Source organism: Dermacentor albipictus, chromosome 1, assembly GCF_038994185.2.
Source record: "Dermacentor albipictus isolate Rhodes 1998 colony chromosome 1, USDA_Dalb.pri_finalv2, whole genome shotgun sequence".
NCBI classification, from domain to species: Eukaryota; Metazoa; Arthropoda; class Arachnida; order Ixodida; family Ixodidae; genus Dermacentor; species Dermacentor albipictus.
This window is the reverse complement of record NC_091821.1, coordinates 185244722-185271123: the sequence shown is the minus strand read 5'-3', so window position 1 is coordinate 185271123 and position 26402 is coordinate 185244722. Positions and strand designations below refer to the sequence as shown.

At 50.9% G+C, this 26402-nt stretch overlaps 1 protein-coding gene across 1 annotated transcript in view; it reads right to left on the bottom strand.

Annotated features, from left to right (window-relative positions):
• The window catches only part of LOC135921945 (septin-7-like), a 117834-nt gene extending 103099 nt beyond the window's left edge, over window positions 1-14735 (bottom strand). The window contains exon 1 of the mRNA XM_065456371.2: window positions 14587-14735. Within this exon, the coding sequence (XP_065312443.1) occupies window positions 14587-14607 (21 nt within the window). The 5' untranslated portion in view covers window positions 14608-14735. The remainder of the gene's footprint in view (window positions 1-14586) is intronic.
• Between the last annotated feature and the right edge of the window lie 11667 nt (window positions 14736-26402).

The following is a 26402-nucleotide window of genomic DNA, read 5'->3' as shown; positions in this document are numbered from 1 at the left end:
ACGAATACAGTCGCGTGCAGAAGCTCCGTCCCCGTAGCTTTCTTCAATAGGGCCGCGCTCGATACACATTGTTACCGAACACTCAAAATGTGAAAAATCAAAAGGCATTCGATTCGCTAGTCGCTCATCTAAAGGCATGCATTGTAATGAGGTTTTATAGTAACAGGACTGTACTCTTGAGTTGCCTATAAGATTACTATAACCATACAAGCATGCTGTCGAAATTTATTGTTTAATTACGTAGAACACAGATGCATCCACTGGCACTACATTGTAGGTCGGAACATCATGGCTTTATAATTTGGTTGAAACGTCTTGCGAGTATGGTAGCGTTAGCAGTCTCTGTATGTCAATGTGTAGTGCGTATCTGTTCTGTGTATGGGTTGCTCTGTTGTTCGTGTACGTACGATGTGCTCATATGTAAAAGTGCCATTGTGAACTGGGGCGGGCTCATAATCAAAGAGAGAGCGAGAAAGAAAAAAAAAAAACCGCTGCCGAGTTTTGGAAAATTACCGTAGGAAAAGGACTCTAAGTAAGGTCGAACATACGGAAAATCGCCGTTTCTCCATAAATCTCTTTTTGATTAGAGTGAAGCTAGCCTACAAACTTTTGATCTATTAAGAGGAGTTCAAATGACGCACAGAAATAAATTTTCAATTAGAACATGGTGGCCAATCTGTTTATGAAACTCAGTAAGAAAATTCCATAAAAATTCAATTTACACATCATACAGTCTTGGGAGAAAAAATTAAGCTGAATAAAAAACTGTTTCTGCGCGGGCTGCCGTGGAGCGCATATTACTTTCTGTCCTGTAAATTGACAAACTGTGATGGAGAAGTTGCAGATACGACGGCACTGAATTATGGGGCACCCGCTAAACAGCCGGCATAGGTGGTGGCCCTGTCGACTGCTGCGCAAAGGGGGGGCGTCCGAGAGCAGCAGAAGGGGCCGCTGACAGAGAACAGAAAACTGCTGTCAGCGACCGCAGCCGCTGTTTATCCAGAGATCCCTGGGACGCAGCGAGTACGAACCGCGTCTGAGAAACACGCATCCAGGGGCCAAGGTCTGGACGCCGCCCTAGGAGGCGCGCCACGAGCACACGACGGTCCCAACACCGCCAGAATATACCCAAGTAGGCCTAAGTACGCGTAGCTATCAGTGTTTCAGGATTGGTGTCGTGTCGCTATTAGGAGCTGATGAAGAGTGCTTAATGATCTTACTCTACGGTATAACATTTACATTTAGCAGCCTTTAGTTCATCTTGTCTCCGACTCTTAGAGGCCTCTTTAAGCCGACTTGCTAGCTTTCTGACGTTTTAAGGAACGCCGATTAAAGCCTAGCGACAACACTCCACCACCCACAAGCAGTGTTTCTAAATAAAATAAATAAAAAAGCTAATTTTTTTCTTGGCGGAGGGGGGAGGGAGGAAGGGGAATTCCGCTTTAGCTAGAAACATCAGCGAAAACAAATTATCAAACAGCTAAGACAGCAATTATTACGCAGCTGCGAGACTACATAGGCTCCGATTCAAGGAGCCTGCGAGGCCAAGGCCACGCGCCTGAGCGTGCGTGCCGCCCAAGAAATATTAATTTATACTTTTTTTCCTGAATAGCGTACGTTTTGCCTGCCTATGCGACGAAAACAAACGAGAAGGAGGTGGGGATACGCAGATGACTCGGGAAAGCCCAGGCCCGAGCCCGACATTTTCAGACTCCGCGCTGCAGCCACTGAGGTGAGTTAACTGGGAAAGTTACCGGTGATAACCACCGCAGGGTCGTATCTACCCAATATTTTTTTTTCTGTGTTCTTCATTGGAGCTATATACCCTTATAATGTTACAAGTGAAGCCTCATCCTATTGGTGTTCGAATATTAAATGCACTGCATAGTCATATCGATGTAGTTTCGTGCGCTTGCAGACCGTTTCCCGAAAACTGTTGATCTGTGAATAATGATAAAACTACAGCGACGAAAAGAGACCTGCACTCATACAGCATGTTTCAGTCAACCAAATCACTTAACTAGATATGCACAAATAGTAGAGAGAGAGAAAAAAAAAGACTAAGCCTTACGCGACAAACTATCTACAGAAAAGATCCGATGAGTTCATGTGGTAAAACATATTCTCTGGAAGAAAAAAAAAGAATTTATTTCCTGGTAGAAATAAATACCGGGAAAGTACGCCTGAATTCTGGGGACACAAGAACTAATAACGTTGAAAAAGGCAACCGAAGCCTCTCTTGCGGACTGCAGGCCATTTGAACTCGCTCGACGCTGCATGCACCTGAAACCGTGGGAACTGGCCGCTCCACAAGGCGCATTCCTTCGTCGGTCCACCGCTAGGAGGACGTCGCTGGAGGCTTCGTTGCGAGCGTGTGGTGCGGACAAGGAATCGGGAGAGTGCGAGCACGAAGGCGCCGCTTCGGCGAGGGCCGTAAACCATCGCTGAAGCTCCACCTCTGGCTCACGTAGCATGGGTAACGTGAAAAGCTGTTTCCACAGCGGCGATCCCATTTCGCTCATCCATCCGGTTGTAGTTGCAACCACCGTTCCCAAATGTTGTTATTTCAGGATCGTTTGTAACCAGTATGCTAACTCGACGCTGCGCGGCGCGCGAGCGGAGACAAGGAAAAGCGGCGACAAAGCAACGGCACAAACGATTCGTTTTCAAGACAGTAAAACGTCTCGTTGACTTTGCGAACGCTGAACAAGTCCGTAAAACAAAGGCACTATTTACTTGTTCACTTGCCAAATGAGGCAAGTTTTGCAGTAATTCAATGCAGCCTCTTTAATTCTTACACATGAAACATGATAAAAGCCAGCGTCGCTGAGACGCGGGCCAGGTTCCAAACATTCCATGTGGTGGACGAAGCAGCTGGGGATGCGAGGAACAACATGGTATAGAGGCACATCACGCCACGCGCTTCCAATGCTCAGTTCTCGATTCCACGGGACTCGCGAACCATCGAGCAGGATGCACGCGGAACGCAGAAACGAACACCCGGACAGCCTCTCCTGCGCACCAGAAAACGTCGTCGCGTCGCAAGAACTAATCCCCCGCAAAGGCTGGCGAATCGAGAGCCGCAGCTGAATGAATCACGCTGTAACGTCACAGATATCGTTGCGCAGCTGCATCGGGCGCTGCGCACCCGTTGGGTCGAACGCATCGGGCATTTGCGTGCAGAGACAGGCGGCGCGACCGCGTTCCACGTCGAAACCACGGCCAACCGGAGGGAACAATGGGAGTTTATTTGCGCATACAATACGATGTGGCACGCATGTGTAGTGAAAATGCCTCTCGTCACGAACAAAGCCCCTCAAAGGTCGCCACACTCCTAGCACCACTAGCCCCTCTCCCCCGCCTCTGAAGACGATGTCGTCGCGGGAACACTCAACGCTCGCCAGTCTTTGACACGCAGTGGAAATGCATGCGAAATGGGGCGGAACGGCGCACAGTGTGCCTTCCCGGCGGGACACTACAGCACACTCAGTTCCAGGATTAAGCGCTAACGAAAAGCAGCGCTCCGCCGAGGACGATAAAACGGCCCGTCCCAGGACGCAACCTGGCCATTCCCCCCGCAAAGAGCGCGCACGGCTCTTTCTCGGCTTGCCGACGCATTCCCATTTGCCGCGCGCGAATGCATTCGTCAAAGTTGGGCCCGCATAGGGGCACAAGTGACGAAGTCCAGGCGACCGACAAGGATCAGCTCACCACGCGGAGCGGGCCTGCTGCGAGCTGCTCTTGAGCTGGTGTGTTTGCCCGATGCACACAACACTATGCTGCGCGCGGTTGGGAGACGTTGCCCGGCTGCCAACAGTACTCTACCACAGGTCGCCCACAGTGCGCGCTTATCACCCGGTGGCGCCGTCGCGGCTCGACATAGGCAAGCGGCAGGTACGAAAACGAAGCCGCACGCGAACGCGGCGCGCGTATCGCGAGGTTCCAGGCACCAAGAGCGGCACCAGCGCGCCGCCGACATCCCGGGAAATATCGCAGGCACCACTAGCGTGTCGACGGACGTCCCGGATATGGCGCCCCTACTCCCAAGCCGTGTTGTGCGACGAAGGTCACTGTGTCGCCGCAGCAATGCGCAGACAGGAAAGATTGCGAGCCGCAAGACGGAATAATCAGTTGCCAGAGCTTTCAAGCCGGGAGGCCATTACGAGCTCTAGGTGACAAGTCAGGGCCTGTATGGGCTCAGCGATCTGCTCGACAGCTGACATTCAATTAGCCTAATGGCTGCCGCGGGAGAAACACGCTCGGAGCGGGGCATAACAGCAGCGAGATGCCAACAAGGAACGAAAGCTTCGCTTGCGCGACGAGGGCGACCACACGGCTGATGAGGCAAGAAGAAAACAAAGCGCGACCGAAGCAGGCGACCGAGAGCCGAAGGGGGTCAAAAAAAGACAGAACGACGATTAAGACGCACAAGCAAACGGGGAGCACAGCGGCAGGAGAGGGAGCTCGAGCGCGACCATGTGGAGTGGGCGGCCATCTGGCGCCACAGAACGGCGGCAGCAGGGCGGCTGCCGCTGTGCGCACCCTGCTAGTCGCGGATGGGGCGCTGGCGACGCTCTTCGCTACAGTGTACTAGAACAGGGTTTACCAAATAGTAATTATAGAGTTTTACGTGCCAAAACCGTGCCCTCAATTCAGGCAACACCAACGCTGCCCCAGGCCTTCACGGACTGACTCTTCCCATGCTCAAAACACATTTTTTCCCCGTCACCCACCCGACCTTTTCCCTCTTTATTTTTAATCAATGTCTAAATCTATCTTATTTCCCTGCTCATTGGCGTAAAAGACGTGTCATTTTTATTGCAAAACCCAACCGCCCTCCCGACTCTCTCTCATCCTACCTACCTATTGTTATGAACTCATTATTTAGCAGAATTCTCGAACGTCTTCTAAATTTCCGACTCTACTTTTTTCTTCATTCCAATAACCTACTTCATCCACGTCAATTTGGTTTTACGCATGGGAAGAGAGCGTCCACCGCTTTATACCGCACTCGAAAAACTTTAAACACCTATAAGGACTTGAAACTGCACGCCATTCTCATCTGCCTAGATTTCAAAGGGGCTTTCGACAGTGTTTGGCACCCGGCCGTTCTCCACTTTTTACGCTCCCGTAATTGTCCTTCTAACCTGTACTATCTCCTAAAATCCTTCTTAGAGAATCGCGCGGTCACTTCCCGATGACAGGCTGGTGAGGCGTCTGCCACGCCTACATTGGGCAGCCCTCAAGGGTCACCCCTCAGTCCGCTGCTGTGGAATATTGTTATTTACGGATTACTTGACCTCCCCTTTCGCCCGGACGTGTTTGCGCAGGCCTAGGCCGATGACACTGTTATCGTGCTCTCTGCAGCCAATCGTCGCGCCTAAGAATCTAAGGCATCTCTAACTCCCAATCTCATTTCGACCTGGGCAAAGAGCACTAAACTCACTATCAGTGTTGACAAATCATATTTCCTTTACTTCCCCAAGAGCCACTCCTCTTCGCGCACCCGTCTTCCCATTGTTCGCCTTAACGAAATCGCTCTCAAAGTCCAGTACTAAAATTCTTGGTGTCATCTTTGACACACATTTTACCTTTAATCGCATTTAACATATCTTCGTACCAAAGCAGACCTTCTTTCTTTCAGTCTTCTCCCGTTCCTTAGAATGCACTATTCGATGCCTTACTCTGCTCTCCCCGCCTCCTCTATAATCAGGTTCTGCTTCCTTCCATAACATATGTTCTCCTGTCTGGTGGCCGAATTTTCACACGTCACAGTTTAAACTAAAAATTACCTCTATACAACGTATTCTTCTTCCTACAATCAACGGCGCTTTTCGTACGACGCGTACCTCGTCTCTCCAGGTTTTGACTAATGCTCTACCGCTCCCCATTGACTTCGACCGTTTAAATGCACACTTTTCTTTATTCGCGCTTAAGGCTCTTACTTTTTACGGCTCTGCCACCTACCATCCGTCGCTTGTCAAATACCCCCTGAACCCTTGGGACTGTTATCCCCGCCTCAAACAGTTTTTTTCATCATCGCCTTCAACTCCAAGAGGTACCCTCCGTAACCGCTCTGCCGGTATACCACCTGTATACTGATGGCTCCTATACTTCTCACTCTGCTGGCGCTGCTTTCCTACCTTTTCATTTATATGGCCATATCACTAAGGTCGGCAAGTTTAAACTCATCGGTGCCACTTCTTACGCCATTGAAACTGTCGCGCTATTAGAGGCACTAGCCTACACACGGGCTCTGCCTCATACCACTTCTCTGCATATTTACTCGGATTGTTTGTCATTGCTTACTGCACTGAACACTTTCACAATTACCAATACATATGTCCGGGACATCAAACAACTCCTTCTTTCCATTTCTACCTGGCGACGGGTGTATCTTTTTCACGTGCCGGCACATCAGGGCATCGATGGCAATGAGATGCCGGACCTCTTTGCTAATTCCGCCGCCTCCCATGGACTTTCTAGGTTTTTCCTTGCCACCCCTTCTTCCATAAAGTCTAAGGTGCGCGCCTTTTCCTTCGCCCAGTGGAATGTTCATTGGACGCGTGAAAACAGTGACACTGCACTTTTTCAATGGATTAAAAACGTTACTCGCATTCCTCCATTTTTCCCGCCGAAAAGACCCATCGTTCACCTCATCACCGCTCATGGCCGCTTGCCTTTTTACTATTTCCGCTTTCATCTTTTATCTCACAGTAACTGCGCAAGTGGCCCCCCTTGCTCGGACTTGCTACACTATTTCAACGACTGTCCTCTCACTTCTCATATTGCTCATCTCCTCGAAGACAATCGCCAGCCTACCGTGACACCTGCCCTTTATCACTCTCTTCTTACCGACCAGCGCAAACGGGCACTCCTCACTCGCCTTTATCGCGTCGTCTCTTTGTTCACTTTTCCTGACCCCTCCTAATATGATCTTGCCTTTAGCCATCCATATTTCGTCATCGGGTTTTTTTCTTCTTCTTTTTCCATTTTCCCTTTTCTCTTCCTCCCACCTTGCTCTTCGCCTTTAGCTCTATAGTGTCCTTAGCTATGCCAACTAAGGTGGAGCTCGTCTCCTGGGCACTATAGACAGAATGCCTGGCCTCCCGACTCGGACCCTTTTTTGCTTTCCGTCCATCTCCTGTCTGTCTCCTTTGATGAATGTTCATAATACCATAATACACTTACCGAAACTGCTTTGATACCGCTTTCAAGCCTCTCGCAGTTATGCAGTCGCGCTGCAGTCAAGTGGACCCTGCGCTCTGCTTCTGATGCCCGGCGCACTGTCGGACCAACCTGAGACCTCCGATAACATGCACAAGATGCGCGCCGCACCACGAGCCTTCGGCGCATTTACCACTGCGTTAGTCAACGGGAGGCCACCTACCAAGTGTCAGTCCCCGTCTCCAGCCTCTTGCAGTCCGGTTCACCCGAAGATCTGCTCCTGCGGTCCGGCATCCTGCTGGACCTGCCTACGCCTCCTCTGGTCCTGCCCTCTCCTGTCTACCAGATTTTTTCTTCTTTCCCTTTTTCTGCTGTCTCTTTTAGAGCGCAGCTCTTTGGCGTCCGTTCCTGGGTTTCGCGTCGTCGTCGGCGTTGTCGTCGGCCTCGTAACCAGCTCCGCCCCCCTTTCATCCCCCCAGCGCTAGCAGCGACCGACTGATACCGCTGGATGCCGCTGACGCCGCTAGAGAGTCAAGATAACGTGACTGCATAGAACACCGTCGCCGCCATGCAGAAAGAGGAGGAAAGGGTCCCCCCCCCCCTGTTCTTGTGTGGCGGATAGGGTGCTCTTCAGTTGCCGACGCATACGGCATCGGCGGCGTTGTCCCTGAAACCAACTCCGCAGCTGGGGTTGACTCACTATCGGCGTCAGCGGCATCAGTCAGTCGCTGCTATCTCTTCCCTCCTCCCTTTATCGTGTTGTCCGCTTGCTGCGCGCGCTTCTGCCCCCATCGTTTGCCGCTGGGTGTACACGCCGCCCCCCTCCCCCCTCTTCCTGCGAGTCTCCGGTTGTCAAAGCGCCGGCTCGAACTTAATTCCTTTCTTCGCTCCTCCTCCAATGCAACCCCTGTGCGGTGGCAATCAGAGAGCCAGATCGGTGGCGGCGGATCTGTATATGTGCACCGCCCGAGCCGAAATTGCCGCTGCCGTTCGCCACTGCGAAATTATCTGCCAGTTCTTTATGAGCCATGAGCGAGACGACCGATGGAAGTCCTCCGTCTGCTGCTGCTGCTGCTAAACGAGCTGCCAGAGCAGAGGCCCAGCGCCGTCGCCGTCAGAATCCAGAGGTGCGTGCCGCCGAAGCAGAAGCTTACGGTCGCCGCCGTCGAGATGATCCAGGAGTACGCGTCGCCGAAGCAGAGGCTAAGCGCCGCCGCCGAGAAGACCCTGCCGTTCGCGCCGCCGAAGCGGAGGCTCATCGCCGCCGTCGAGAGCAACCAGCAGTAAGCGAGGCTGAAGCACAACATTCAATCAGATGTCTTTGTTAAAGGAATACGTGTGAAAAATAAAAAAAAAATTCTGTGATAGCGCATACATGTGTTGCTCGATTTCTTTGCCTCAATCTATCGAAAAGGTGAAACAGCTTATTTGCTGCGCTCAAATTTCGCATTAGGAAGTAACGTAATCGTCGGTAATTTTTTTCTACCTCTATTTCCCTCTTTCTGCCTTTCTTCTGCTCTGTGCCTTAATAAAATGCTGGTCGGAATCTCGAGACGACACATGCCGTGCCAATGCAGACTTCTACTTTGACGGTAATACCTGCTCCCTACTTTTGATATGTATTCATTTTATGTCGGCTTACCTCGTTTGTTTTTTTTTTCTTTCTGCAATTCGCTTTTTCTCAAATTACACTTTGGGTTTTTACCCCTCTTCATTCATTTTCGATTGGCTTAAACCTGTTATAGCTTGGTGGTGCGTGGTTCCCTCATTTTTATTTAGGTTGTTTTTGTAACTTGAGGGACTCAAGAATACGCCGTGGTGGGGGACTCCGGAATAATTTGGACCACTTGGGGTTCTTTAACGTGCACCTAAATCTAAGTACACCGCGGGTGTTTTCGCATTTCGCCCCTATCGAAATGCGGCCGCCGTGGCCGGGATTCCAGCCCGCGACCTCGTGCTTAGGAGCCGAACACCATAGCCACTAAGCAACCACGGCGGGTTACAACAGGGTACTAGCAATAATATAGTGTACTAGTATTCTAGAACACTGTAGCTGCGCCTTTATGACGTCAAAAGTAACCACGTCACCAAGTCAGCGCTGCAAGTACGTTTCTTTATTCGTTAATGATCAAGAAATCGGGCGACGACAACTGTCTATAGAAGCTTTGGGCACCGAGTTGATTTTGTTGTTACATTGCAACGACACAACTGTCCTATTCCTGCTCCGACACGGCTGCAACTGATTTGATATGCGTCCTGCTTGCTATTAGGTGTGTTACCGCTTCCCAAGAAAGCGTTTCTCGCACTCGCTATCAGATGGCTTAGAGAACTGTTTTCCGCACTTGCATATACATGTCGATTTACAGAGCAGATAATTTCACCAAAAAGCGCCGATGTCAGTACAAAGCCGTGCAAATTTGTTACATCGGCACGCGTACTGCGACCGCTCATAGTTTGCTTGAAATATCCTGTCTGTAGGTGACATCCAATGTGAAAACCTGGCAAAGCCCACTGGATTGCCCATGTAAGCTGCTCCGTGGTATCACGCTACGTCGCGCTGGTATGAGCGAGCGGACAACAACGAAAACGGCGACCGGGAGACATACGTATAGTCGGAGCTGTTACTATCATTATTCTTCAGTTATGATTACGAGTGTTGGTTATACGCCGATGAATATCTTCACTAGTTCGGAGTTCTGTACGTACCCAAGATCGACACATCATTTCCACCTTGACAAGCCATGTTAACACGATCATCATGTTTTATTGTTCCACCTGCTTTGATTGTTCACCTAATTGATGTAGTTTTACTTACTGCTGGTACTAGTGACGTTGCATTTGATGTTGCAACCTGAGGCAATAAAAATAAATAGATAAATACTCTTTTATGCATACAATTCATGTTTTCGATGAATTAGACTTCGATTAAGACTTTGCGTGTATGATCGCTCATTTAGAGAACGCGTAGTTTTATCGAGGGAACGGCGATGCTAATACTGACACCGTTGGCAGCTGAACCAGGCCTTCGCTTATGCTGCTGCATAGAAGGGGCCACCACTTGCTACCCGTTTGAGAGATGAGGAAAACAGTGCATCTCGAAAATTTAATGTGCCAGCATAACAATATGTACGGACATAACCATGCGCACGCAGTGACATTTCATTTCGGGAAGCGCCGGCGAGTGCGACTGGCAGAGCGGCAACGTACCGATGTTTTATTAGTGCGCCATGTCGCCGCTTCTCGCTTTTTGTGTGCGTACTCCACGAAGTGAAGAATTGATTTCAAATACCCATAGACAAACCTGAACTATAAAAGCAGTTTTCTCCGTCCCTAACGGATGGAAAGCCGCCGCCCAGTTGAACGACGAGCGGCTGTCATTCAAGGCCGCGAAGTTGGTGACAGATAGGGCACGGCCCAAGGTGGACGCAGGCGAAAAAAAAAAGAAAAAAAAAGCAGACCAGAGGGAAAAAGAAGGAGCACGGCTCCGGGACTAAAAAATGGCGCCTGAGAAAAAAAGTTGCCCGACCTGCGACGCCCTTGTCCAGTTTTGCTTAGTCCTCCCAGAAGCACTTCTTTTCATCTGTGCTATAAACGGGATTGAAGGCGTTCTGGAGTTTATACGCAATACGGACAGAGAAATTACGGCTTATTTACCACCCGATAGATAATGCGACATGCCGCGACGACGTGGAGTTGGGGTGCCTCTAAGTCCGGATTGTATAGCACATGAAACCGCATGAAAGTAGCCCAGACTTTCGCATGAAATAGCTGCAAACCTTAGAATATGTAACATAGCCCAGTCAAAAAAAAAAAAAAACCCCTAAAAACTAAAATGTGGTGAAATATACTAGAAAATTGTTCGATTACTCAACAGTGATTGTTCATTAAGGATTCGCAAACTTTATATAAACCGGCAATCTCATTTATACTTGTAGCACGAATTATCTTTGTCATACACAAATCGAAATGCTTATGAAGCATCAATCAAATATTCACGTAATGGCACGGAAATTTTGGTTCTCGATATACACAAGTATACGTCGCTGCGGCGGGTAGGTTTGAATAACCGAAAGGCCCGAGAGATCTGTCCGTGAAAAATCGAGTCACCGACTGTATTCGTAGGTACCTTGAAGTCAACTTTGCTCTCAACTAGACGCATATAAATGTCGGAAAATGTTGGTGCGAATACAAAGATCGCAAACAAGCACTAAATGTTCAGATTTTTACGATAAAATCGTAAAGGTTGGCAGGTAGAACTGCATACTACTTGGAGAAGTATGGTACCACGAATTGGCAATTGTTGCTTTTTTATTTATTTATTAGGCCTCACAGATGCAAAAAAAAAATGAATAAGCACGTGTTCTTTATACAAGCAATGAAAAACGATTGCGCTACCTTTCAGCGTGGTCAACAAAAATGTGACGCTATCAATCAACAAACATCAGTGCAACTGGCTCCTAGATCGCCACACTTCACGCTAACGCCGAAGTCGCCAGCCCAGTGTCCTCTTTCTGCGTTTTATATAATTAGAAAGCCAGACCCCCACACAGAACGGCGAATTAGCGGCCAGTACGGCGTACTCAACAACGTACACCCGTGAGCAAAAGTATACAGACCGCAGGGTCGCCGAAGAAACTGAATTTCTTCGTAATTAACAAACATAAACTGGAATTAACGAGCGCACTGAAAAGTTCGCAATGCCAAGTTTGGACTGCAGTCTCCAATTTCAAGTTGCGTTCACAGGCTGAGGAAAAAAAGCGGCTTTATCGCGCCCCATCCCTGGTCCGTATACTTTTGCTCACGGGTGTACATTTCGTAAAGAAAATCACGTACCCCTGGAAAAAAAAAAGAAAAAAAAAACCAAGTGCTCTTCCACTGTCTTCGGAATCGGCCCACGTATGAAAAATTGTTGGTCTACGCGCGGACGCGATCCGCCAGATCCTAGCCATAGCCAGCTTCGCTGTGAAAGGAAATTCCGGGGTTTTACGTGCCCAAACTACGACATGATTACGAGGCACGCCGTGGTGGGGGACACCGGATTAATTTTGACCCCCCCCCCCCCCGGGCTCATTTTAGGCGCACCCAATGCACAGTACGCAAGCATCTTCGCATTTTGCCCCCACAGAAATGCGGCCGCCGCGGCGGGATTCAATCCCGCGCCCCTGGGCTCAGCATCGCAACGCCAAAGCCTCTAACGCCACCACGGCAGGTGTGTCGCCCCTAAGGAATTTGCTCGCAGAATCCGATAGGGTTTAGGCGCCACTGTGCCACAGGCACGCCTCTCCCGAATTAAAAGCGGCCAGACTGGCTTCGATGAAGAGGGCCAGTGGCATCGCGGTGCCCGCCGTGCTCGCTTGGGCACCCGCACATCCACATCATCGCGTTAAGGCTGCTGTCGAGAATAGTTTTAATAAACTAGTATGTACGCTAGCCCGACGACACATCTGGTTAAGCTTGAGCAGCCTCACAATAGGAGAACGAGGGAACCAGCGGAGCGGCTTCGATAGCATACGGACGCGCTTTCCCTCCGCAAGAAGAGCAGGCACCAAGCATTTAGCCCTTACCAATGCAGTGATACAACAGTCGCAAACGAATCACGGCCATCCGACGAACATATCGAGCGTGAACGTACGAGTTGTACATTGAATAGAAAAAAGAAAGCATAAAATCCTGAGATAAGGCTCCATGCAGGCCGAACATGCGAGCGTGCTTCAGAAGTACCTGTTATGCTACGCCAAATTGGAATTTCGGAACTGATTACAGCTAAACATTGACGCGGAGGTCTCGGTAGTAATTTTTTACCACTACAGGGCCACCTAACGAATCACATTAAGCATTTCTCTTTTTATGCGAAGCATATTACGAGGGCTCAACCCAGCTCCTCAGGCGCGGCGGTGACCATGAAATCACGTGACACCGTGACGTCACGACAGAGAAGTGGCTTTGGCTCAACTCTTGCAAGACGGGCTGGGTGGGAATCGAACCAGGGTCTCCGGAGTGTGGGACGGAGACGCTACCACTGAGCCACGAGTACAACGCTTCAAAGCGGTACAAAAGCGCCTCTAGTGAATGCGGTGTTGCCTTAGAAACGCGCTGTTTCTAAGGCGTGCGTCTCTTGCTCAGGCGCACATTTCGTTGCCGCGCCGAACGCTGCTTTGCTCGACGCTCACCGCGTCCAATGCGGGGCGCGTAGTCGCTGCCCTGTAGCCCATTGTCTTACACCCCTTGGCGGGTCGACGGGAACGCTGTCGCGTTCCACTCTTGAAGGCGAAGAAGTAATGCATGAGTTGTTTCTTCGTCTAGCCGAACCAAATATAGCCAAGCAACAGCAGTTCACCAGGCTAAACAGTGGTTCAACAACTAAAATAAAGGCTAGTATGCTTCGCATCCTGGGCTTAACCTTACCTAAGCCACAGCCATTTTTTTTTTCTCTCAAGCTGACCATACATACATTGCCTGTTGGTTTGAATGTCTTAAGATGATTCCTGAGGTTTAACGTTCGAAAGGAACACTGGAGCTTTCTCAGTGCCGTAGTGCAGGGCTCCGCATCCATGTTGGCCACCTGTGTTTCTCTAACATGCACGTAAATCTAAATACACGAGCGTTTAAATGGGGCAGCCGCGACCGGCAATCGAACCAGCCCAGTGAGCCACAGCGGCGGGTGAATATGCATTCGGCAGGAACCGCTGAATACATCGGCCACTTTATATATATATATATATATATATATTCAACGTCCGTAGGTGGTACCACTTCAATCACCATATTTATGAACTCTTGCTTAAAGAAATTCGCGCCAAGCGGCAGCCACGGCTATCCCAAACCGCGGTGAATAGTTTCGACGCCATTATGCCGTCACAACGAAGGTGGCCATTCAGTAACGCAAGCCTATGGATCGTATAGTGGTAACAGAACGCGCGCGTGCGTGTATCGTCAGCCTACCTTTCCGCATGCTTATGACGCTGTCTCCTTTTACGAATGAAGCAATTACAGACTTAGACTAATCAAATAAATAAATACAAAACGTACACTGCACAAAATGAAAAAAGAAAAGGGCTCGTTTAAGCTCACTGAGCTCATTGTTCCTCCTACGCTAAAAAAATTTGGCCAGCAAAGACAACATACAGGCACCTATAAAGTTCGACTATGGGTCAGGCGTGTTCAACGATAAGCCTTTATGCGCGGTATAAAAATATGGGTGCGGGTCGGGAAAAAAAGGGGGCTGGCGCGTGCTTTAAGGAGGCCGACTTTGTACGCATGGCTTCAGCTCGTGTCCCTAGCGATTCAAGGGCGCGTAAAGGGGTGGGGGGTGGGGGGGTGCCGGCGTCAGAGCAGCGGCCATTGTCGCAGCGAGCGAGATGCCACCGACGGCCCATTTACACAGGCAAGCGCGAGAATAAAGAGACTGCGTGTACTCACGACTGTTGGCGAGAGCAGCATCGCGGTCCCGAGGCACCGCAGAATTCACCGCCAGGCAGCAGCAACACAGGCGACGACGATCAAGGGGTCAGCCGTGCAGAATGGCGGCATCAACAGCCGGGGAGAGAGGAAAAAAAGAATGGGAGAAACGTGACGGGAGAGAGTGTCAATTAAGAGCGCTTTCCAAAGCAATGCTGCGCGCGCGCGCGCGCGTACTGCGTGCCGCTGCATATCAGCGGCGCAAGGCATGCATACCCGCAGGGGTCGTGTGGAAGCCAGAGGCGTGCTCGCGACGTCAGCCAGCTTCCAACACACCTGCGACACATTTACCTCGCGGGTGTCTGACTCGTATTTGGCCGCTATACATAACGGCAGCCACGCGCGAATGGCTGCGCAGCTGCAATAGCTAGCTCGGCACGCGCGGTTGGCAAACTCGTCGCGCCAGCGAGAGGCTCTTCTGCGCCGCTTTGTTGCCAAAGTTTTCCCACTACCGGACACGGCCCGCAGTGAACGCTGCTGCGGCCTTTGTGCTACGGAAGCGCAGCCGCCACGGCCGCGGTGTCCCATGCACATGTCGAAAGCGTGCACATGCATATACAAGCTGCGACATCCTCCCTGCGGGCTGCACACGGCTAACGCGCACGGATATCAGACGCATCCAGCGGCACAGCTACACGCTTCAGTAGGAGCACAGACTATAGAGGTTTAGAATTTCGTCCCCAGGGTGATTGGGGCCCCAAGGAACTAGCGGGTCACAAATGAGCATGCGCAGAACGCAAGGCAGCCTTGGGTCTTTGCGTTGCGTCAACCCAAAGGGCTCGAGAAGCAGCGGGTGTTACCAAGCCGCCTGGGTAGCTCGCGCAGTCTCGTGATGGCCAAGCGAGACATACGAGCCGCAGTCACCCCCACATCTAGTATCGCTCAGTCAAGTTGGTTGCAGAGCACACTTCCGATGTTCCGGGTGATTTCCGGCGTTTTTCGAGGCAACAGACTCGGGGCAACGCAAGAAGACGCTAGCTGAGCTCGGGTCGGCGTCCTTCGACCCCCGCCCCCTCTTTAAAATTAGGAACTATTCCAAGCCTCCTTTAAATTAACAATGCATTCCTTTGGGTTTCACTTGCTAAAAAAAAAAAAAAGTCCTTTTCTTTTTTATTTTCACCACTGCCGCGTTCCGAGCGCGCAACACAAGGCTGCTCTTGTCCAAATTCTAAAACTCTGACGCTTCTCCGAACCCAACAGCAATCAACGCAACGCGGCTTGGGGTCCCCGAGTCTTGGGGCCCCAATTCTCTAAGCCTCTGAGCTGGCTACAGCGGTGCACCTTCCCCAGTAATCACGGAAACCAGGACAGCACCCTGCCCGCTCATAGTACGTACGACAGCCGTTCCACAGTCGGATAAGCGACAGTATGCGGGTGCTATAGAGCTAGCGAACGAAGGCGGAACAAATCCGCAGAAATACAACACAACCGCATTTCGCAGAGCACGTGCTGGTGGGCGAGTTGGTTATACATTACTACGTGGTTGTCCCGTGTTGCCTTCCTTCGCCCGTTTTATTAGGCGCCTTCGTTGTAATCACGCATTTCGCAGTCACTTTTTCGCTACGGGATTCCGTCCAAGTCCTCAGAGGCAAGCGCGACAACGGCGACTAGAAATCACGTCGAACATCTCAATTTACCTGAAGGGGCGCGCCCCCTCCCACGCTCGAAAGTTTGGCCCCACCAATGCAGCTGCAACACCCCGGCAGTGGGAAACGGAAAAGGGGCGCGAACCCGCCTCCGGCATCCGCCACAATTTCCAACGTATCGTCGCTTCCCGGAACGAAGACGACGACCACGGGTCGCTCACTGTGCCACGTCCTTGAGAGAATCTCGTTCCGTGGGCACAGTCTACGAAGCTCCCACACCATGTCGAGTGGGCTCCGGCAGAGATAAGCAGCAGCCCTTTATTACCGGTTCCGTGGACGGCGCAGCACATGCACGTGCTCTTCTCACACAGAGCTCGAATGCCGATTTCGTGCGCGTGTACCTACCTTTCTTTTTTTTTGTCCTGCCTGTGTCCCGTTCGCGCTTCTTGAGCCGTCCTCAAGGAATACCAACGCGCACCCCAAACTGCCACCCTTGTGCCACAACTCGACGCAAGCAAGCGCGCACGCCGAAGTTTCGGTCTCGATAACAGTATATGCGGAAACTACACGAAGCCAGCAGACATTGACAATGAAGCCAAGGAAAGCATAGCGTACATGCAGTGTCATCTTGATTGAAATGTTCAAATAATGAGGGAATTTGAATTGAATTCTGGGGTTTTACGTGCCAAAATCACGACCTCATTATGACACACTAGGTAGGGGGGGGGGGGGGGCGCTCCGGATTAATTTTGACCACCGGGGAATCTTTAACGTGGCCCCAATGCACGGCACCCACGGGTGTTTTTGCATTTCGCCCTCATTGAAATAACGAGGGAAACGAAAGCGGTCGACGAAAGGACAACTTGCAGCCGGTGCGAGCACAGGGTGTGCCATCTAATCATCTCCCACCCACTACTTCAGTCGCCGTATTTCGCTCGCTCACGCCGTCATATCCCCTTCGTAACACTAAACATAGTGGCTTCACTCGCTTCCGTGCAAAATGTCTTTCGCGCGTATGCTCTTGGACAGAATATATCTCAAGTGCGATTGTGCAAATACGCCGAAGTGGCGCCCGTTGTAGAACAATGAGCGCACACTTAAACGTCAACTGCAACGAAATTTTAGACAGCGTAGGAAGCCTAGTTTAAGGTAGTGCAGTCATAGAGGAACCTCCATGCAAAATTTGACGCTTGAAATACGAGCGGTAGGCTCCGCGAAAGCTTCGCTAAAGTAGCTGCTTTTGATACCGAAACTGAAAAAAAAAAAAGCCATTACCGCTTGCCGGAAGTGACGCATGACCTATGCGCGCAGCTCCGAGATCAGACGGCGCGCTGGGACTTACGGTATAGCGACAACGATCCTGCGCAAACGTGGTCTGTTTAGGTGCTGTTTAAAGGCTGCTAACAAGAAAGCTATAAAATTACCAGCCCTGTGGCACCGGCAAGATTGTTTTAGTGGTACACACTGCTCACGTATAACAAATTTAGCCGAAGTGAAACTTCGCTGAAGTTGACCTTTTAATGGTATTTTATGAGCGCAGGCAAGGCACATGAGCTGCCGGGGAGGACGGGGGAAGTTCACTAGCGGTGCACCTGCACGAGAGATGAATTCACGAAATGGGCCTACGGAACGTTCCACTCTTCCCTGTGCACTGTCGCGCGCTCGTCCTTCGTTCCACCGGCGCTCGCATTGTTTGATGGTGCTGTCTACGATATTCGCGGGTCTGCGACAGAAATGTGCGAAAAGAAGAAAAGCAACAGAAATAAAAAAAAACTGTGCGTCTGCTGCCGCATGCTTCTCAAGATTGCGTGGGAGTATCGTAGTAGCATAGTATCTCTCATAGTAGCACCAGTAATACTGGTGCTACTATGAGAGATGCCGCAGTCAAAATGTCGTTGCCCGAGTGACTGCGCCATCATCGAAATGCGGCCGCCAGAGCCGGACTTCGAACGCGCAACCTCGCGCTCAGTAGAAGAACGCCAGAGCCACCGAGTCACCGCGGCGGGTTGAGGGTGTGCTCCTCGAGATCACGTGCCAGCTTTTAGACCTACCCAGGAGCCAGGGACTCCGAAATGCTGTTCGCAGACAGTGAGTTAACCCAATAAAATAGCCCCTACGGTTCTTTTTTGCTTTCTTTTCCTTAACCGCCTTGATCGGTGAACGTAGTTTCTGCTACGTTTGGTCTGACACTGGCTGGCATTAACCACTGAAGAATCGGGCAACTGACTCCATTTAATAAAGGAATTCGACCGAAAGCCTTCGTTTGCTGCCTTGTCACGATGCTAAGCGAGGGGCGGCAGAGACTGAATAGAATTGCAGGAAAGCACCAGACAGTATTCAGAACTGTGCTGCAGGTACCACGCTGCGTGTAGGCGAGCATAAGTATCTCACGATATCATAATCTACGGACTGTTGCACGCCGGTGCTCAAAAAGTGCTGCAGCTTCTATATGACGCATTACTCAGTCTAGTGAATCGAGGGCTAGTGCAAATTTCGTTCATTTGCAATACTAACCTATAAACAGACTCTCTGCGCAAGCTGACACAAAACAAGCTCAGCCACGATGGAGAAGAATATAGTAGCATTGGCCTTGATGCATAGCGGGCACACTACTATGTACGACGACTACTTCCGAGCTCCCGTGGCTAGCCAATATGGAAGGCAACTGATCTGCATTGAAGACAAACTTCTTGTGTTTTCCCACCGCAACTAAGCAAATACCATGGGCGCATTATTGAATAGAAGAATCACGCGCCAAGTCTGGGGTTAGATTTAACGCTTCCGATGCACTCATTGCGTGAATGGCGATTAGCTAGTGTTACGTTTCATATTGGGCGACCCTGTAAGCTTCGTACTTCGCCCTCAGAAAAATGCGCGCAAAGCTGCCAAGAACCGCATCAGCGAGCACTGGCCATGGAGCAGCGAGCCTCGATTAAATTAATCCATTCGGCCCGCTTCCGTTTCGCTGCTGTCAATGTCAATCTCGCCCCACACATTTTCGAAACCTTCGACAACCGATGATAAAGGACCCCGAAAGATCACGAGTGAGCGAAATGCATTTGCATGCAGCGGCCGCGGCTCGTGCAACAGCAACTACGCCGAGAACAACACGCGCGTGGCCGCAGTGGCTTATACCACGAAGGTCAGACGACGCATACGGGTGGCTGAGCCTCTCCCCCCCCCCCCCCCCCCCCCGCTCACGACACGCAAGAACACACGAGCGCTGCGGCACGCGGCGAGTGAACTCGACGGGTGGAGCCAGCTGGAATCGCCAGAAGTCCTCGGCAGAAGCACGCCCCGCCGCCATTGCTCTCCCGGGGCACGATTCCGGCTTCAAAGATTCGGCTGCAGATTTCGCGGAAGTGACGAGACACCACCACGGCAGAGCGACACTGTCGCGAGATCTGCAAACTTCTAACCAAGAACGCAGCCCGGCAGCAGCAGTAGTAGTCAGCGGCGCGTAATGCCTTCCCAGCTGCTTCCGACAGGGCGTGACTTGCGTTCATTAAGTGCCGCCAATAAACGAGAATGTAGGGCACTCAGCACTGGGCGATAGAAAATGCAGTGGGCAAGCAAAGCCAGAGAGCACACGGCTATGCAGGAGGGCAGGCGCTACCATCCCAAGGACTTCAGAGAAAACCCCAGCATCATAAAGCGTCCGCTCATGGCCTTCGTGCACAATTTGTCCAGGCTTGAAGGCAAAAAAAAAAATTAGAACGGTAAGAGCCGAGAGAGATCAGCGACCAGCAAAGTGGCAGCTCTTGCGGTACCCTGCCTGGCTCCGGTCAGTTTATAATCTAGCGCCGCACGGCCAACGAGAAAGCACGCGCGGTCTGACCAAGCGCAAAAGCAAACATGGCCAGCGGCATCGCGAGCCGATCTCAGCGACCGTGAACGAAATGCTCGCGCGCGTCGGCGCCTCCGGCGGCCACGCCCAGATTCGAGCGGAGCGCGCGCCCGACCGACCCTTCCGATGGGCAGGCAGGCGCTGCTGGCGGTCACATTACGCGGCTGTTTACGGGGAGGCCGGATCGCGAGGCATCGCCACCGAACGGCGCGCCTTCCCCACTGACCGCACAACAACGACGCCACGGACATTTAATACCACGCCCTGACTGGCGTCATTCTGAGAGAGCGCGATGTGTACTTTACTGGATGCCATTTACCTGTAAAGCAGTGACAACTGTTGTCTATAGAAAGCACTTAAAATTATTAAAGAGGGTCGCTAATGCTGCCTTTCTTGTTATTACGAAAAACATTGCAAGAGACTGCTTGGACAACCGACATCACAGCGCACATTTTCAATTTAATTGAAATACACACACGGGACGGACGCAATAGCAGGGGCCGCTGAAATTTGACCCTTGAAGCGCAAGGTGGCTGTTTTTGGTGATAGAAACAAACGCAGCTGGACTTACTCGTCATGTTTACCAGACGCTTCATTTTTCTTTTTCGCTTTCTCTTAAAACTGCTGCATAAAGATTGAACACGTGGAAAAAGCTAGGCGAAGAGAGTTCGAGCTATCGAGTGTCACTACACTTACTCGTGTGACAGCCCCCGAATGACACAACGCCGAGTGACACTCGCTCAAAGTGACACTTATTTGCCCGTCTGACAGGGACACAACGTGCTCCTCGGTAAAGAGAAAGGAAAACTACCCTACCGAGTAGACTGTTACAAAAGCTTTTGTTTGGTTTCTACTACCATACGATTCATGGCCTATCCACCCTTAGTGGGTTGCGCCGTATCACGCAAGATCAACCAACCAACTGTCCTATAATCTCGGAGCACCGTGTTTCGCGCAACAATTCCACGAGCGGCACTTTGATTTCTGGCGCGAGATGGTTAGGTAGTGACGCTTTGACTTGAATCCTAAGATGGAACAGAATGACACTCATAGCATCAAAGAAATGCGGTTCACTTTTCTCAGCGCGCCGATCACCGTCACTTCATACCCACCAACGGTGTCGTCGATCGCCTACGCGAAAGCCGCATTTAAGGGGCGTCTCTGCGGTTAAAACAAAGGTGGCACACTTCATAAAACGCCCAAGCGCGCCGAAGTGGAACGGCATTAACTATAACGACATCCGCCGACGGCTGTCTAGTACGGGTGCTTGTTCGCACCAAGTAGTGCCAAACGGTATCCTTTCATTTCAAGGACGATTCCAGCCGAAATGTGTCTACTTCGGCTGCAGCATCGCAACATTCTGAGAGGGCGGATGTGTGTTTACAAGGGCTGTCTTGCGGAACGAGCGGTATCACGGTCTTTTCCTTCCAAAACATTAGTCGTCGTTAAACGAACTCGGGGAAGAAGGAAAAATCAAAAGATCCGCAGCAACTCAATAGGTCAAAGCAAGTAATCCACACCCCGAACACATACCCACATGATTCAGCACAGGTGTGGCGCAGCACAGCTGACGCCCTACGAAACCAGTCAGCGGGCGACGCAGGTGACTCAGGTTCAGTCCGTACGGTACCGCCGCAGCGCTACGCTGCTCGCGCACAGAATCTCATTTCTTCCTCGGTAAACAGGTGCGATGCGCAGGAACGCCGACAATGCGCCGACAGCGCTGACGCGACTTTGCTGCTTCAGCTCAAAAAGCAACCTTGGTGAAGATACCACAGCAACGCTAAACTGAGACTCAATTTGAGCTTAAAAAGAAAAAAAAAAAAAGAACAGCCCAGCTTCCGATAAAAGGAAAGATTCACGATTACTTCCAGACTGGAAAGGTGCCGGCTGTGGCAGAAACCGGCGAATACGACTGCCTGCGCAAGAACAACGCATGGCTTCCCATTCCAGATTGCAAGCGATGAGGCCCCGTTTTTTTTTTTTTTTCCCGAGTTTCGCGTCGCATTCTGAGCATTTCTTGTGGGCTCGAGAGTTGGAGAAAAACAGCACTGCATCCATTTGCAGCACATGTCAACAGGGGGATATGCTAGCGAAAACGAGGAAGGCGGCAATGCTTCGAGACACAGGAGCATCTATAGAAGCGACGAACTAAATGGCCGATCGATCGATCGCCTTTCCGGGATATCCCTTTCAGCACGCTTTAATTGGCTATAGGATAGCGGGGATGAGAAATACTCTGGGAACGACACAAGTACCACCGTTAATTTCATGTCGCAGTTCTCGAGCTCACTGACAGGACGTGCGACCCTGCGAGTGAGAGGTGGCGCTGAGAAGCGTCACGCGAAAATAATTAAAAGAGACCGACCGCGAAGATGGTCCGTCCCAGCGCACGCGCCTAGGTGCGTCACATGCCGGGCACGGATGAAGAACGCGGTCGAATCGAGTTCGGTCATAGTAGCGTAGCACGGACGCCCGTGTTTCATTCTGCTGTCAGGGGTGTATGGCCAGAGGCGCTGTTTTTATCGGCAATCACGAAACACGTTTGACCTCAAGCTGCCGTCGGAAAACGCCATCAGCGCTTCATGGCTTCCCGACTGCTTTTGCGAAAATACATCTGGGGTCGTATTCTTCGAAAGAGTCCTTCAATGTTCCGTTTTCTCATTCTCCGTCACGCGGAGTGTCAGATCGCAGCGATAACGGGGGCGTCTCCGAGTCGATGACGAAATGAATGGAGAAATTAAATGTATCATTAGAAAATAGGGCCCCTGGATTATCTAACGGCATTATAATACGAAATGACGCACATGCTTTCGTTAAGCAGCCACTGTGTCGATCTGAACTATGTTGCAGTAAAAAACTAAGTTCACGACTCGGAAAATGTCCGCTGGCTGCCCTGTTCCTCTCACGTGCGGTCAATAGTCAGCTCATCCTGCCAAGAGATCTTGATTCTCAAATGCTTCACATTTGGCTCTGACAATATGAACCTACAGAAAACTAAACTTGGTTACACATCCATATTTCATTCGCAAGCCGGAACGTGTTAAAATATGACGACTGCTAAAGCTTAAATATCGAACACATACAAATGGTATGATTACTACTATGTGCCTCGCCAAGAAATACGTCGCTTTCGATACACTTCACTCCTTCACGCAGATACATTGTCAACCTTCAGCGTCAGCCTCCACGATTCCATCCGAGTCATCCTATACGTTCCTGTCAGCGGACGCACACGCGGACGCATAAAGTTTATTGCTCAAGACCATCGGGCGTATATAGTGCAAAATAGTATAGGACAACCTAATTTCGGAAGCAAATTAAGGTCAACGCAGTAGCTGCGGGCTCGTATGAACCCTTTCAGGGCGCCTGACGTTGTTTATTCGTGTGCTATTCGGAACCAGCATAATATTTCAAATGCGCCCCGTGGTGACCAAGGTTCGGTGACAAATACTCAAAATGAATTTGGCGTGAAAACCGGGAAAACACAATTCTGTGTTAAAAACGTAAACTGCGCGCGACGGGTCATAAAAATTGCGGCGAAGAGAAATATGTCAGCTGGCATCTGGGGAGGAGCGAAGAACAGGAAGTTCTGGAACATAGAAGGCCGCGCTGCAAACGAAATTTCGCTTAGCTGCACCGTAGCACGAGTATCTTGAGGCTAGAATGTATTTCTCATTTCATTAAGCGTTCCTGACCCAGCTTAAATTTCGTAATTAATCGCTTCCATATTAGATTTAGAATGTCGGGAGATTCGTACAAAGAAAAAGGGGGAGGGGGAACAGAACACTACGCTTCCGCGTTGTCAAATGGGGTGACGACTCATGCAAACTGATAAACAATGCATCCCGATGCTTGTTATTAAATTCGTATGTGTATCTTCTGTCTGCAACCATACACATACGTGCTTACAACTGCGATCATTTTGCCACCTCGCGGAACAGCGGATGGCTCCATAGCCGGTGTGAGCTCATGAACTGAGTCTGCAAGAGAGAGAGAGAAATAAACTTTATTTTGAGACCAGGCTTCTTGAGCCCAAAGGTGGGTGGCCTCCTCAGTCCAGGTAGCCATGGCTCGCTGCCGCCGCCCGAGCCCTGTTCACCAACCGCAGCTGGCTGTCAGGGTCTTGCGTCACCAGCAGAGCCTCCCACTGGTCTTCCAATTCTTCTTCCGAGTCCGCCTCTTTCTGCATGTTATCGCCTGATGGCGATAACATGCAGAAACATGATGGCGGTTCTTTTCCCATGCGATTGACAACTGGTGTAACCAAGGTAAAAAATGCGTCAAGTTCAGTTGCACGAGAACGCCGATTGGCGCTTTGGCTCCGTTCGCCGCTGCACAACGCAGTTGGCCACAGATATGCGCAGAGCGGCTCCCTCGCCCAATGCAGGATCCATGTCGCCATTCTTCCGGTCAACTTGCAGAGTCACGACTCGTTTCCCTACTTGGATCCGTTGAGACACCAGCCTTCATAAAACGCTCCCCCACTGCGCCGAGTGTCAAGGACAATGTTTTCTCTTCCCTCTCTTCTCGGCGCTGTTGCTCTTGCCCAAACATTTCGCCACTCGGCCATCTCCGAATCTTCTTCAAGGAGATGTGCCATAAAACGCGACCCACCAAACCGCCCGCCCGCTAGCTCGTTTGCGACGCCCGCGCGTTCATCCGTACTGCGTTTCCATTGCAAAAGGATCACGGCTCTCCACCGGCCCGGCGCATCTTTTGTTTCCGCTACTGCCAGGGGCTGCCCCTGTCGCGGCGGTGCTTGGGCACTGGCAGGTGGTTTCGAGCGCGAGAAAGCGTTTAGGATACCGGGAATGCCAGCATGCGCGGAAAAGCGGCTCAAGTGTGGTGTTTCGCCGTGAGCAGGGCATGCGCCAGGCACGCGACAGCGGCCCGAATGCCCTAGGCGTTGAGCGAAATAATAAAACATTTCAAGAAAGGCAAACACTCGTCCCAGAAACAGATCGCTTTCGTGCCCCCCCCCCCTCCCCCTCGTGTCATCTTAAGAATACATGAGGTATAAGTGAAAACGCCCGAGTCATTATTTCGAATAATTAGAAGCCCAACCGATCCAAGTTTCAGATGTAGGTTTCACGTAAGGACTATCGAGAGTTATTTGTACAAGTCTTATTTTCGACAAACTAGCGTCCGTATCAGCCTCGCAAAACGACGCGACTGGCAAGGCGGTTTCTATCCTTTTTTATGCAAGTGCAGGTGCATATATGCCGAAATCTACGAGCACCTAGGCTCAGACGTTTGCAGTTTCAAACAGGGCCATGATGATGACTTGGAGACCTTCGGCATACGTTTGTCTCGGAGCCAAGACTGCCGTTCGTGCTGTATTTTTATGGTTCGTTAAACTATGGAGCTCAAAGACCAGCCGTTAGAGAGAGAGAGAGAGAGAGAGAGAGAGATCACCTTTGACCACGGTAACTAGCGATGTCTTAAAGCTCAAAGATGGCAGATGCAGAGTCCACGAAAGACGCGCTCGCGGAGGACACCCGACAACGAGGAGCGGGCTATCAAATGCGCACATTGTAATGGTTGGGTTCGAGCATAAATTAAATGGTAGCTGGCCCATGCCCTCGTCCAGCTCATCCACGCTGAGGACGTTGTTGAAGGGTGAGACTTGTTCTCATCGAGAACGAGGAATATATGGGATTTATTTACAGTATCTACATGAGAACGTTACAGTTCATCGATCTAGCATGACTGAAAGAGGAATGCACCCCAAACAGCCGAAGACGGCGGCTTAAATACACTCTGCCCTCCCTAGATCCCTAGGTGAGGGAAAACGGCCGTTCAACCTTCGACTGATCGGAGCATCCATAGTCATCGTCGCCGACCCGCCTTTGAGGGGGAGGGTTTACACACTCACATCCGCACAGGTTTCACTGACCACACCGAGGTGAGAGGGTTTTCGCAGACAGGGGTCTTGCCCTGAGCAGGCGCCTCTTGATCCCAGTGTTGACTGCGCAGACAGTGGTCGCCGCGTCTGTCCACTGACTGACGGCTTCTAAGAACCGTGAGACGACGCCACACAACTTTTTAATCCAGGAGGTCCCCCGCTCCAATCATACCGTGAAGGCGACGGCGACTCCACAAACAATACTTGGTCCGCCGACTACGTCTATACATCCAGGCGTCAGTCGGTTGGAGACGCGGCGCATTGTGGTCCTTGCAAAGCGAGTCGTCGCATCAGACATAGTGGCGCCGAAGGCCTGTTGACTCGGCGCATTGTTTTCACAAAGTGAGTCATCGCAGCGGGCCAGGCAAGTTTCGTCTGTCGCTACTCCTCTAGTTCACAAGCCACCGCAGGCCGTTCGTAACAACATTAATTTCCA